The 13,544-nt window shown below is 33.7% G+C and overlaps 1 protein-coding gene across 2 annotated transcripts in view; it reads right to left on the bottom strand.

The window, feature by feature from the left end:
- Positions 1 to 13,544, bottom strand: part of RB1 (RB transcriptional corepressor 1) — a 175,571-nt gene that overhangs the window by 108,827 nt on the left and 53,200 nt on the right. For both annotated transcript variants that reach the window (XM_073014065.1, XM_007960381.3), the window contains exons 7-8: positions 6,287 to 6,397; positions 3,138 to 3,280 (exon numbers count right to left, since the gene is read on the bottom strand). In XM_073014065.1, the coding sequence (XP_072870166.1) occupies positions 3,138 to 3,280; positions 6,287 to 6,397 (254 nt within the window). The remainder of the gene's footprint in view (positions 1 to 3,137; positions 3,281 to 6,286; positions 6,398 to 13,544) is intronic.

Here is a 13,544-nt window from a genome sequence, read left to right as displayed (position 1 = left end):
TAACCAATCAAAATGACTAACCAATAGCTGTATAACCATAAGTGCAATATGTAGTTAACGAAGTGTCAGTTAAAATACCACCTAGCTTTTAACTGACTGTACTTTAAAAATCATAACTATGAAGATTCTAAATTGTAAGACATTCCTTAAAATTAAAAGTAGAAAAATGGTTTATTCCTAATCTTAAAAATGAAATTTTTCAAGTAGTTCTGAAATCCAGATAATTAACAATCAGGAATCAGAAAACTACATTTGCTGCTATTCATTATCTTATGAATAAGCAACAAACCCAGAGTAAAAAGAAACATTTCAACTACATTTGTCAGCTTATTTGTAAAGATAATTTGTAATTCTAGAAAAAGAAAGCATATATATTTATATGTATATAAGTATACATATTTATATGTACTATTAATATTTCTACATAATATGTTTTCTTTTCCAGAATTTCTTTTTTAGAATATATAAAGTTGATATATCTATATCTATATCTATACAAAGTTGACTCTTGAGAAATGCAGGGTAAGTTAGAGGTGTCAGTCCCCCATGCAGTAAAAACATCTGTGTATAACTTTTTTATTTTTTATTATTTTCTTAGAGAAGGGGTCTCTCTATATTGCCTAGGCTGGAGTGTAGTGGCTATTCACAGGTGCCATCACATGCATTACAGCTTCGAACGCTTGGGCTCAAGCCATTCTTCCACCTCAGCCTCCCAAGTAGCTGAGACTACAGGTCTATCGATTACTTTTGAGTACCCAAAATTTAACTAACAGCCTACTGTTGACTGGAAGCCAACCAATAACATAAAGATTTGATGCACATATATTTTGTATATGTACTATATATACATACTAGATATATATCATCTTATGATAAAAATAGAGAAAAGAAAATATTATGAAAATTGTAAGAAGAGAAAATACATTTACAGTAAGTTTATGTCATCTGTTAACAAAAATCATCTGCCTGAAACAGCAGGCAACTGAAGCTATAGACCTCAATCTACAGTACGTATCAAGTAATTCAACTTTTTCTTGTAACGTCATGATTTTTCTCTGCTTCTTGGGAAAAATTCCAGCATCACTAGTGCAACTCCTCATGGGTCCTATGGTGTTATTCAAAGTTTATGGTATTGCACTAAACATGATAAAAAATAGTGAAAACCTTAAGAAGTCACTTTTTATTGCAATATTCAATTTATTGGAAAGATGAACTGCTTACATGGAGATGATTAGTGTCACGGGGCAGCTTTTTAAGTGGATACAACACTTGAGCTTACCGCAATAGCAACAGGCTACAAAATTATTACAATAGTACAATATGGACTAGTTAATTTTATGAAATTATGACTTAATATTGCATCTTCATGTTTGTTTACATTTCTTGTGATTGCAAATGGCACCATGTACAGTCTGTGCTTGTATAAGTTTTGATAAATTTTAACTTTTTTAATAGATTTGTATATATTTTATGGTACAGTAAATGATAAAATAGACTAGTATCTACATATATTTTATGTATTCATGACATGCCTTTTTCTTAATTTTTTCAGTATTTCTAGGCTACATGGTTTGCTACAAGTTTTTTCAAATTATTGCAAATCTCCAAAAATTTTTCTAATATATGTAATTAAATAAATCTGTGTGTAAATGGACCCATGCAATTCAAACCTGTTGTTCAAGAGTTAACTGTATATTTGTTGAAATTAGTAAGCCATAGTGCAAAAACTATGATATATCTTGATAAATCATTCTAATACTTCTTAAACTAGATTTTAGGACCACACTCCCATTCCTTCCCAAAGTTAACAGAGAAATTTCAAAGATGTAACATTTTTTTTTTTTTTTTTTTTTTGAGACGGAGTCTTGCTCTGTCGCCCGGGCTGGAGTGCAGTGGCCGGATCTCAGCTCACTGCAAGCTCCGCCTCCCGGGTTTACGCCATTCTCCTGCCTCAGCCTCCCGAGTAGCGGGGACTACAGGCGCCCGCCACTTCGCCCGGCTAGTTTTTTGTGTTTTTAGTAGAGACGGGGTTTCACCGTGTTAGCCAGGATGGTCTCGATCTCCTGACCTCGTGATCCGCCCGTCTCGGCCTCCCAAAGTGCTGGGATTACAGGCTTGAGCCACCGCGCCCGGCAGATGTAACATTTTTTACTGCTATCTGGTGTTAGTGATTTTGGACAATAAAACAAATTATGAAAAAAACTGTATGGTAAAAAGGAAAGAAGCAGTAGTACCAGATATCCCAAAGTCTAATGGAGACTCTGTTAATAATAAGCTATCAGTCCCTGGAAGCTTGTTTACTCATTATAAAAAGGAGATTTAATACATTATTTGTAGATTCCTTGGAAGAGCCACATTCTATGAGCAAGATAAGTAATTCATATGTATTCTCCAACAGTTATTATGTGCTGTAATATTTAGAAAGAGAGTAATTATAGAAGGCCAAACAGAAATTTAATGTCGGTATCACTTATCACTAAACCAAAACACTAGAGCACTAGAGTTTTCTAAGTAGGGCTTTTTTGGTTGGTTTGTTTGTTTTTAGAGACATAGGCTCACTCTGACACCCACGCTGGAGTGCAGTCGTGCAGTCATGGCTCACTGTAACCTCAAACTTCTGGGCTCAAGCAGTCCTTTTGCCTCAGTCTCCCAAGTAGCTCGCACTACAGGCACATGCCACCATGCCCAGCTCATTTTTTTAAATATATATTTTGTAGAGACGGAGTCTCACTATGTTGTTCAGGCTGGTTTAGACCTCCCGGCCTCAAGAAATCCTCCCACTTCATCCTCCCAAATTGCTGGGATTACAGGTGTGAGCCACCACGCCCAGCCTTGATAGGGTATTTTAAAACATTAGGGGTATCAGTAACCTCAGAGAAATAAAATAAAAAACTACATTTGAAAACTATTGTCTTGATTATATACTTTTCAGTGATTCCAGAGTGAGGGAGCTACTCTCTTTAAAATCAAAGTAACTAAATATAACAAATTAATTTTTTCTAAATATTTTACTACTGCAAAAGAGTTAGCACTAATTACAAAAAACATGCTCATCACAAAAGAAGTAAATATTGTTAGGGAGAACTTACATCTAAATCTACTTTAACTGTTTTAAAGAAATCATGAAGTTAAATTACCTCATCTATATTACATTCATGTTCTTTACAGAGAACTTCAATAATTCTTGTATCATTTTCTAGTTGTTTTGCTATCCGTGCACTCCTGTTCTGGCCTCGCCTGGGTGTTCGAGGTGAACCATTAATGGGTATAACAGCCGTTTCTGTAAAAGTGGTAAATTAGATAAGAACAATTGTACATCCATCATATAAAATAATGAAGTATTCTAACTATAACTTAGGTCAAAAATAATCTTGGTAACTTTCTACTACTTTTACTTATTAGAAGGATAACAATTTCATCCATATCTACTACAAATTATGTACTAATATTAGTTTTTGTCATCCCTCTTCTACTCTGCTCCCAAACAGCCCCAAAAGAACTGTAAACTACAGTCTCATAAACAAATACAAAGAGAAGGCATACAAATAGCCAACTTCCAAACTAAATCTAAGTGCATCTTAGTCTGCAAGAGGAAAAAACTGTTTTCTGTCTTAGAGTCTTAAAAATAATTAGCAAATATTTCTGAATTCAATTTCTAGACATAGCATAAAAACAATATTTTAAGTTTTAGTAAATTATGATGTCTTTAAGAGATAGGTATAAATATATTATAGTAAATATAATAATATGATAATAAACTGTGATTTTAAAAAATCTCCTGGATTATTGTGAGCATTCCCAATCCAAACTAAATAGAGCTTCAGCTTTTAAAAATATTACAGATGGCCAGGTGTGGTGGATCACGCCTGTAGTCCCAGCACTTTGGGAGGCCAAGGTAGGTGGATCACGAGGTCAGGAGTTCAAGACCAGCCTGGCCGACATGGTGAAACCCTGTTTCTACTAAAAATACAAAAATTAGCTAGGCGTGATGCTGCATGCCCATAGTCCCAGCTACTCGCAAGGCTGAAGCAGGAGAATTGCTTGAACCCGGGAGACAGAGGTTGCAGTGAGCCGAGATCGTGACACTGCACTCCAGGCCTGGGCGACAGAGTGAGACTCTGTCTCAAAAAAAAAAAAAAAAAAATTACAGATGATTAAGTATAAAAAGTATGTATTGCCTCAAGATCCAATCAACAACTTACAAGAAATTGAGAGGACAGAGGAACATGTTAAACTATACCACAGAATATGATTAGCAAAAACCACACTGTGGAAAACTCAAGACAATCTGATTATTTAAAAAATAAATTACAAGGAAAAAAAGAAAGGATGGAAGAGAAACTTTTAAAAGAGTTTTTAAAACATGTCAACCAATCACAAAGTATAAATCTTATTTTGATTCTGATACAGTCAACCTGTAAAAAAAAATTAATTATTTTTACAAGAAAATCTGAGCACTTTGTAGATATTCAGTAATATTAACGAGTCACTATTTATTGATTTTTTAGGTGTGATAACAAACGGCACTGTAATTACACTTTTTTTTAAGTATTTTTTAGAGATACATACTGAGATGTATAAGGATGAAATGGTATGCAAAGATGTGCTTCAAAATAACAGCTGGAGGAACTGAGCAGGCGATGGGGCTACAGATTAACTGTAAGTTATCTGTTGAAGTTACATGATAAGTACATGGAGGCTTATTATACTACTGTCTATTTTTGTATTCATTTGAAATTCTCTACAACAAAAGTTAATGAAGAGTTACTATATTTGGTCAGTTCAATAATACCTCATGCTGATTTCTCTTTAACAGAGCACTTAGAGAATTCAAGTGTACATTTGAATTATCCAAAAGAACAAAGATTGTCAACCTAAAGTAACTTGCAACATCAACTTATTAAGTTACAACATTGAAAAAAAGTGGGAAAAGGGTATATAAAGGAAATTTATAAAATTTGGGAGAACATTTGAAGTATATTTGTTTTCTATATAGAAGTTTTTTTTTCTTTCTTTCTTTGCATGCAGTTTCTGCTAAATGATAGTTTCTGCCTTCTCTGCCAAACCATGTTCAACACAGTTTCAAAATTCTGCTCCAGACTTCATTTTTCCACTAAATTCTTGTTCACAAAGTTTAATGAGGCTTCATCCTTCCACCCATTTCAACAACACTTTGAAACGTCCATGTTATCTATTATTTTTAGCATTAATACTTTCATCATTTCAGAAGCAAGGAGTTAGTCTGACCTTAGGAAAGTTTACAGTTTTCTGTATATAATAATATAAGTGACTTTGAAATCCTACTCTTGAGGCCATGAAAGGAAGCAATTCTAGGTTAAAAGGAATATACCTTACTCATACTTCTTCTTTTTTTTTTTTTTTTTTTTTTTTTTGAGATGGAGTCTCCCTCTGTCGCCCAGGCTGGAGCGCAGTGGCCGGATCTCAGCTCACTGCAAGCTCCTCCTCCCGGGTTTACGCCATTCTCCTGCCTCAGCCTCCCAAGTAGCTGGGACTACAGGCGCCCGCCACCTCGCCCAGCTAGTTTTTTGTATTTTTTAGTAGAGACGGGGTTTCACCGTGTTAGCCAGGATGGTCTCGATCTCCTGACCTCGTGATCCGCCCGTCTCAGCCTCCCAAAGTGCTGGGATTACAGGCTTGAGCCACCGAGCCCAGCCACTCATACTTCTTTAATGCTATCTAATTATATTAGCAAGTTATTTTTATTTAAATGTACTTCCCATCTCATCACTCATTACCCACTGAAATAGTATGAGTTACAGCTTATATACAAAAAAAACATAGTTATTACAACATCCAATAGTAATAAAAACTTAGTTAAGCTGTTTGCCATATAATAGGCCACTCTTTCCCACACAATTTCATTCATATCTTTTTCTTGTTTCTTGCTTTTCTTCACTGGGCATGCCCTCTCCCAACATATTTACTGAGAATGCCTTTCCCCAATCCTAACCAGTCTTCCATGTTAATTTCAAATACTACTTCTTTTATACAGTATTCTTTGGTCTTCCACAGCTGGAAAAACTTTCTTGTCTCCTGAACCTCCATTTGATGTATTTTGACCCAAACCACTTTCTACCATATACTCTAATCATTTGTTTACATGTCTTATCTTTCCTTCTATAACTTACACTACTTAAGGGCAAAGTCCATGTCTGATTTATTTTTTATCATCCTGTCAGCCTTAGAACCATGTTTGGTACCCACTAGACATTCAATAAGCAACTGCCGAATGAGAAAGTAAAAGGGGCATAAATTAAATACTTACTATATGGTTCTTTGAGCAACACAGGAGGTGAGAGTTTAATAAAATAGTCAAGGACACATAGCATTAACTGAAATGAAATCACCAGATCATCTTCCATTTGTAATACTTCCCCTGAAAAAAAAAATTTTACGTTTTTAAAGAAAGTTAGAGATTCAGATCTCTGTATCAGAGAAAATTGTAGGGTAGAGTATATCCATAAATTCATTCCTTCAACTATGAGCATGGTAAAGATTTTCTTTCTTTTTTTTGCAAAAAGAAATCTGTTTTAAAAGGTATAAAATATATAAAATATAAATATATAAAGTTATGGAGTTATAAATCAAGTGTTAAGCCTACTATGAGAATTTTACATTTAAGTATTTCTATAATAATTCTGTATGTCTAAAATCATTATAAATTTTGCTTTTTAAAATTTATTTGGGCCGGGTGTGGTGGCTCACGCCTGTAATCCCAGCACTTTGGGAGGCCGAGACGGGCGGATCACTAGGTCAGGAGATCGAGACCATCCTGGCTAACACAGTGAAACCCCATCTCTACTAAAAATATAAAAAATTAGCCAGGCATGGTGGCGGGCACCTGTAGTCCCAGCTACTCCGGAGGCTGAGGCAGGAGAATGGCATGAACCCGGGAGGTGGAGCTTGCAGTGAGCCAAGATCGCACCACTGCACTCCAGCCTGGGCAACAGAGCGAGACTCCATCTCAAAAAAAAAAAAAAAAAAATTTATAATTCTAATTTTATAAACATTTTCTTTATGTTTGTGTAATAAATATTTTATTTATAATATAATTAGAATTAAAATATTTAATTCTAATTTTATAAAGTATTATATTTATTATATAAAATTACTAAGTTTATTAGAATTTATTCTAATTCCAATTATTCGATTTATTCTCACTATCTAAAAATTTAAAATAATTATTTTATTTATAAAATTATGATTTTATTCTAATTATTTATATCTAAACCTTATATATTTTTAATTTCAACCCCTCTAAAATCTTATAATAATCAAAACCATTAAGAGATAACAAAATTAGTATATAAATTTAAAGTCATCTATAAAATAATTGTTCACCATAAAATCTTTAGTTATTAGAATATATACACAACTAGACGGCTGTGAGAAAAATAAATGCATGTAACAGATACCCAAGAAAACAAATAGTGTAGCTACATAAAATATACAAATCATGATAAAACACACACTATTACATAGTATTTTATTTTACATGATAAGATAACTATTACAAATTTGCTTATGGCTCCATGTTATACATTATTTTTAAAAGAGAAGTTCAGTTTGATTCACTTTCTATCTTCTGAGTATCCGACTGCTAAACCAGTAAAAATCTCAACAAAAACTGGAAGTGCAGAAACTTTGTGAGAAAACAGATAACCTTGCATTTTTATAGGTTTTCTAGATATAATGGTATGGTGCAAAACATATGTTTGCAATATATTCACAAATAAGTTATTTTAACATACCATAGTGGTAAAGAACGATATCATGGATTTCTAGGTAAAAACGGTTAAATGAAGTCAGATGAAAGAATCTCTCTCAAGTACATTCTTTTGCTTTCATTTTATTAGGTATTAAAGTGCTGGTACCAATACCAAATGAGAGACTGAGAGAGACTAACTCAAAGGGTATCCTCATCTTTTGCTCTCTGACTTCGAGGGAGAAACTGCTGCTGAGAGAAGGGTAAAATGGAGGAAGTAAACAACTATAGCTTATTTTTTTTTGACAGCATAGAGACTCTAGCATACTGTGTTGAACTGGGGACAATTTGAATCCCAAAACAATTCGCTATAGAAAAAAGATAAAACTGCCACTAGAAGTGTTTTGTTATAAAGTTCATTCTAATAAAAACTCAGAACAACAACCGCTTGTATGATTACAGTTGAATTATCTACTTTCTCCCTTACCTCCTGACTAAAAGTAGATATAATAAAAATGCCTGCTCCCATACCATAGCTCTTTGGGGAACATAAACAAGTCACAGATTAAGTGCAGAGTGAAGGGATATTCACTCACATTAAATCAGAGAAAACAGAACGTCAAGTCAGGGTTACACACATACAGTCCCAGCAGTATGAGGGAGAAAAGCACAGTGATTATTAAACATAGAAAATCAAAAAAGAATCACAACATAAGAAGGGGAAAAAAATCAGAGAACCCAACCTGAAAGATAATCTCAAAGAAGAAAATGCCCTGAGTTCCTGCACTAAGAACTTAACAAGCTGAGGCTGATTTGAGTGATAACTCCAGTTCTCCCACATGGGTCAGTCTAGTGGTCAATTAAACTCTCTCTACTGCAATGCCACAATCTTGGTGGATTGATTTTGTCTGTGCAGCCAGCAGGACAAACCCATTGGGGGAATACACTTTCCCTTTACATTCCTTATCACAAATGTAGTTAAGTATTTCTGTGATTGTTCATTTAATGTCTATCTCCCTTACTTGACTATAAGTTCTATCTGAGCAGGGACCATATAGCACCTAGTATCATGCTTGAGACATTGTAAATTCTAATAAATAACTGTTGAATCAATAAATAAATGGTAATATTGAAGCTTCTCCTAATCATCATCTTACCCTCTCTGATGCACAACCATGACCTTTAGTCACCTGTAATGTACTATATGAAATGTAAATGTGCCTCTGAGGTAAGAGGGTAGCATCACCATCACCATCTCACAGCTTTTACGTGGCAACCATCACTAAGTGTACCCCTCCCTGCAGAGACCTGATGCTAATCTAGAGTCCTTCTTAACACAATGGGCCAGAAAGCCACTAGCAATTGATCTGGGTTACCGGGAGAGTTAAAATCCACTTGCTATTCTCAATATATTTGTTTGGTGATCCAAATACATATTATTGAATAATTCAGTCTATTATAAATCCAATTCAATAAAAATGTATCATAAAAAGGAACTTAATGAACAAATTATATAAAAGCAAGGAACTAGACAAGCTAAGAAAAAAGCTGAGGACCAAATAACACCATTACAAAAATAGTTAAGCTCAAAATGGAAAAAATGCTTGAGATAAAAACAGCCAATACTTAAGAAAAAGATTTTAAAATTCAGAATAATATGAGAGAAGACAATAAATAGGGAGAACAAAAGCAATCCAACATAACAAAATGTTCCCAAAATACAATGGTATAGAACAACCTAGCTGAATAGAATATTTTTAAATAGAGTATGTTAAGATTTTCTAAAATGAACAGCAGAACCTTCCGTTTAAAAAAGGATACGGTGCTCAAAAAAAAAAAAGCTACTACAGAATAACATAATCAAGAAATATTATCCTGGTTAAGGTATTAAACCTCAAAGTTTAAAAAAAATTCTTTAGGAAGTAAATGAGGAGGAGAATTAAGCTAGTCTGTTTTCTTAACAGCAATGTTCAATGCCAGAAAATATTGTCCTTAGGAAAACAAAATATGACACAAGAATAGAATACATGACAAAGCTGTCCTTCAAGTATAAAAGCTATAGACATGACTCATAAACATGTCAAACATAAAGGTCATGGAACCAAAAAGCATATTTTTAAAAACTTCTTGATGGTAAAATACAGCTCAGCTAAGAGACGAATAAAAATAAAGAACTGAGAAATGGAAAAACTATAACATAGGAGTTACGATAACCTTAGAATCCATTTAAACACAGAACTGAGACTAACCAAGTACAATAATTATAATGACAAAATAGAATTTAAATGTTATAATACTTGATAACGTTATAACAATAAAACGTACTAATCTGAAAATGGAGAGGGGGAGGCAAGAGGTAGAGTGAGGATAGTAACCTCCTTCAAAGCAGATTAATGTATATCGCTTTAAATAAAAACACAAACAAAGACCTCTTAATTTTTTCACATTTTTTCATAATCTTAGAGAAATATTTTTTGAAATAATATCACTTAAAGTGGCAAAATATTTATCTAAATTTAAGCAATTCCTTCCATTTCTCTTTATTTTCTTCTGTAAAGTTTCAGTGAAATTAATTTTTATATTTTGAAGGTAGCACTATAACATGAACCTAGTTTTAGAAAATTATATTTGTGAATGCACTCAACTACCCATCTTTTTAATCAAAATGTATATATGAAGATATATCTGGAATGACAATTACATAATTTTTTAAATTTTAATTTTTGTAGGTATATAATACATATATTTATGGGGTATGTGAGATGTTTTGATACAGGCAGGCAATGTGAAATAATCACATTATGGAGAATGGGATATCCATCTCCTCAAGCATTTATCCTTTGAGTTACAAACAATCCAATTACACTCTTTAAGTTATTTTAAAAAGTACAATTAAGGTATTATTGACTAAAGTCACCCTGTTGTGCTATCAAACAGGTCTTATTCATCTTTTCTATGTTTTTGGACCCATTAACCATCCTCATCTCCCCCAAACCACCCCCTCCCACCACCATTCCCAGCCTCTGGTAACCATCCTTCTACTCCCTAGGTCCATGAGTTCAGATTTCAGTTTTAGATCTCACAAATAAATGAGAATATGTGTTTGTCTTTCTGTACCTGGCTTATTTCATTTAACACAATGATCTCCAGGTCCATCCATGTTGTCGCAAATGACTAGACCTCATTCTTTTTTATGGCTGAATAGTACTCCAATGTGTATATGTATCATATTTTCTTTATCAATTCATCTGTTGATGGACACTTAAGTTGCTTCCAAATCTTAGCTATCGTAAACAGTGCTGCAACAAACATAGGAGTGCAGGTATCTCTTTGATATACTGACTTCCTTTTGTTGGCTATATACCTGGCAGTGGGATTGTTGGATAATATGGCAGCTCAATTTTTAATTTTTTTGAGAAACCTCCAAACTGTTCTCTATAGTAGTTGTACTAATTTACATTTCCACCAACAGTGTACAGGGGTTCTCTTTTCTCCACATCCTAGCCAGCATTTGTTATTGCCTGTCTTTTGAATATCAGCCATTTTAACTGCAGTGAGATAGATTATCTCATTGTAGTTTTGATTTGCATTTCTCTGATGATCACTGATGTTGAGCACCTTTTCGTATACCTGTTCGTCATTTGTATGTTTTCTTTTGAGAAATGTGTATTCAAATCTTTTGCCAATTTTTTGATCAGATTATTAGATTTTTTCCCATAGAGTTGTTTGAGTTCCTTATATATTCTGGTTATTAATTACTTGTCAGAGGGGTAGTTTGCAAATATTTTTTCCCACAGAATGTGGGTTGTCTCTTCACTTCATTCATTGTATCCTTTGCTATGCAGAAGCTTTTTAACTTGATGTGATCTCGTTTGTCCATTTTTGCTTTGGTTGCCTGTCTGTGAGGTATCGCTCAAGAAATTTTTGCCCAGACCAATGTCCTGGAGATTTTCCCCAATGTTTTATTACAGTAGTTTCATAGTTTGAGGTCTTAGATTTAAGTCCTTAATCATTTTGATTTGATTTTTGTATATGGTGACAGATAGGGGTCTAGTTTCATTATTCTGCATATGGATATCCAGTTTTCCCAGCACCATTTATTGAAGAGACTGTCTTTTCCCCAGACTATGTTCTTGGTCACTGTCAAAAATGAGTTCACTGTAGGTGTCTGGATTTGTTTCTGGGCTCTCTATTCTGCTCCATTGGTCTATGTGTCTGCTTTTATGCCAGTACCATGCTGTTTTGGTTACTATAGCTCTGTAGTATAATTTGAAGTCAAGCAATGTCATCTTTTTGCTTAGGATAGCTTTTGCTATTCTGGGTCTTTTGTAGTTCCATATAAATTTTAGGACTATTTTTTTCTGTTTCTGTGAAGAATGTCATTGGTATTTTGATAGGAATTGCATTGAATCTATAGATTGCTTTGGGTAGTATTTTAACAATATTAACAATATTAATTTTAACAATATTAATTCTTCCAATCCATGAACAACATAAAATATTTTTCCACTTTTTTGGTGTGCTCTTCAATTTCTTTCATCAGTATTCTATGGTTTTTATTATAGAGATCTTTCACTTCTGTGGTTAACTCCTAGGCATTTTATTTCATGTGTAGCTATTGTAAATAGGATTACTTTTTAAATTTCTTTTTCACATTATTCACTGTTGGCATACAGAAACACTACTGATTTTCATATGTTGATTTTCTATCCTTTAACTTTACTGAACTTGTTTATTAGTTATAATAGTTTTCTTGTGGAGTCTTTAGGTTCTTCCAAATATAAGATTGTATCATCTGCAAACAAGGATAACTTGACTTCTTCCTTTCCAATCTGGATTCCCTTTATATCTTTTGTCTGACTACTCTATCTAGGACTTCCAGTACTGCGCTGAATAACAGTGATGACAGTGGACATCCTCGTCATGTTCTAGATCTTAGAGGAAAGGCTTTCAGTTTTTCCCCATTAAGTATTATACTAGCTGTGGGTCTGTTATATATGGCTTTTCTTACGTTAAGGTATGTTCCTTCTATCCTCAGTTTTTTTCGCGTTTTGATCATGAAGGGATGCTGAATTTTATCAAATGCTTTTTCAGCATCAGTTGAAAGGATCATATGATTTTTCCCCTTCATTCTGTTGATATGACATATCACATTGATTTGTGTATGTTGAACCATCCTTGCATTGCAGGGATAAATCCCACTTGGACATAATGAATGATCTATCTAATGCATTATTGAGTTCAGTTTGCTAGTGTTTTGTTGAAGATTTCTGTATCAATATTCCTCAGAAATACTGGCCTGTAGTTTTCTTTTTGTAGTGTGTCTTTATCTGGTTTTGGTAATACAGGGTATTACCAGGGTAATACAGGCCTTGTAGAATGAGTTTGGAAGTATTTCTTCCTACTCTATTTTTCAGAATACTCTAAGTAGGATTGATATTAGTTCTTCTTTAAATGTTTGGTACAATTCAGTGGTGAAGTCATCAGGTCCCGGGCTTTTCTTTACTAGGAGACTTTTTATGGCTTCAATCTCATTACTTGTTATTGTTCTGTTCAGGTTTTGGATTTCTTCCTGGTTGAATCTTGGTAAGTTGTACATGTCTAGAAATTTGCCCATTTCTTCTATATTTTCCAGTTTATTGGCATATAGTTGCTTATAGAAGCCACTAATGACTTCTATAATTTTAGTTTCTGCAGTATCAGTTGTAATATCTCCTTTTTCATTTCTGATTTTATTTGTATCTTCTCTCTTTTTCCCTTAGTTAATCTAGCTAAAGGCTTGTCAATTTTGTTTAACTTTTAAATAAAAACACTTTGT

This window comes from Chlorocebus sabaeus, chromosome 3, assembly GCF_047675955.1.
Source record: "Chlorocebus sabaeus isolate Y175 chromosome 3, mChlSab1.0.hap1, whole genome shotgun sequence".
NCBI lineage: Eukaryota > Metazoa > Chordata > Mammalia > Primates > Cercopithecidae > Chlorocebus > Chlorocebus sabaeus.
This window is presented reverse-complemented; position numbering and strand designations above follow the sequence as displayed.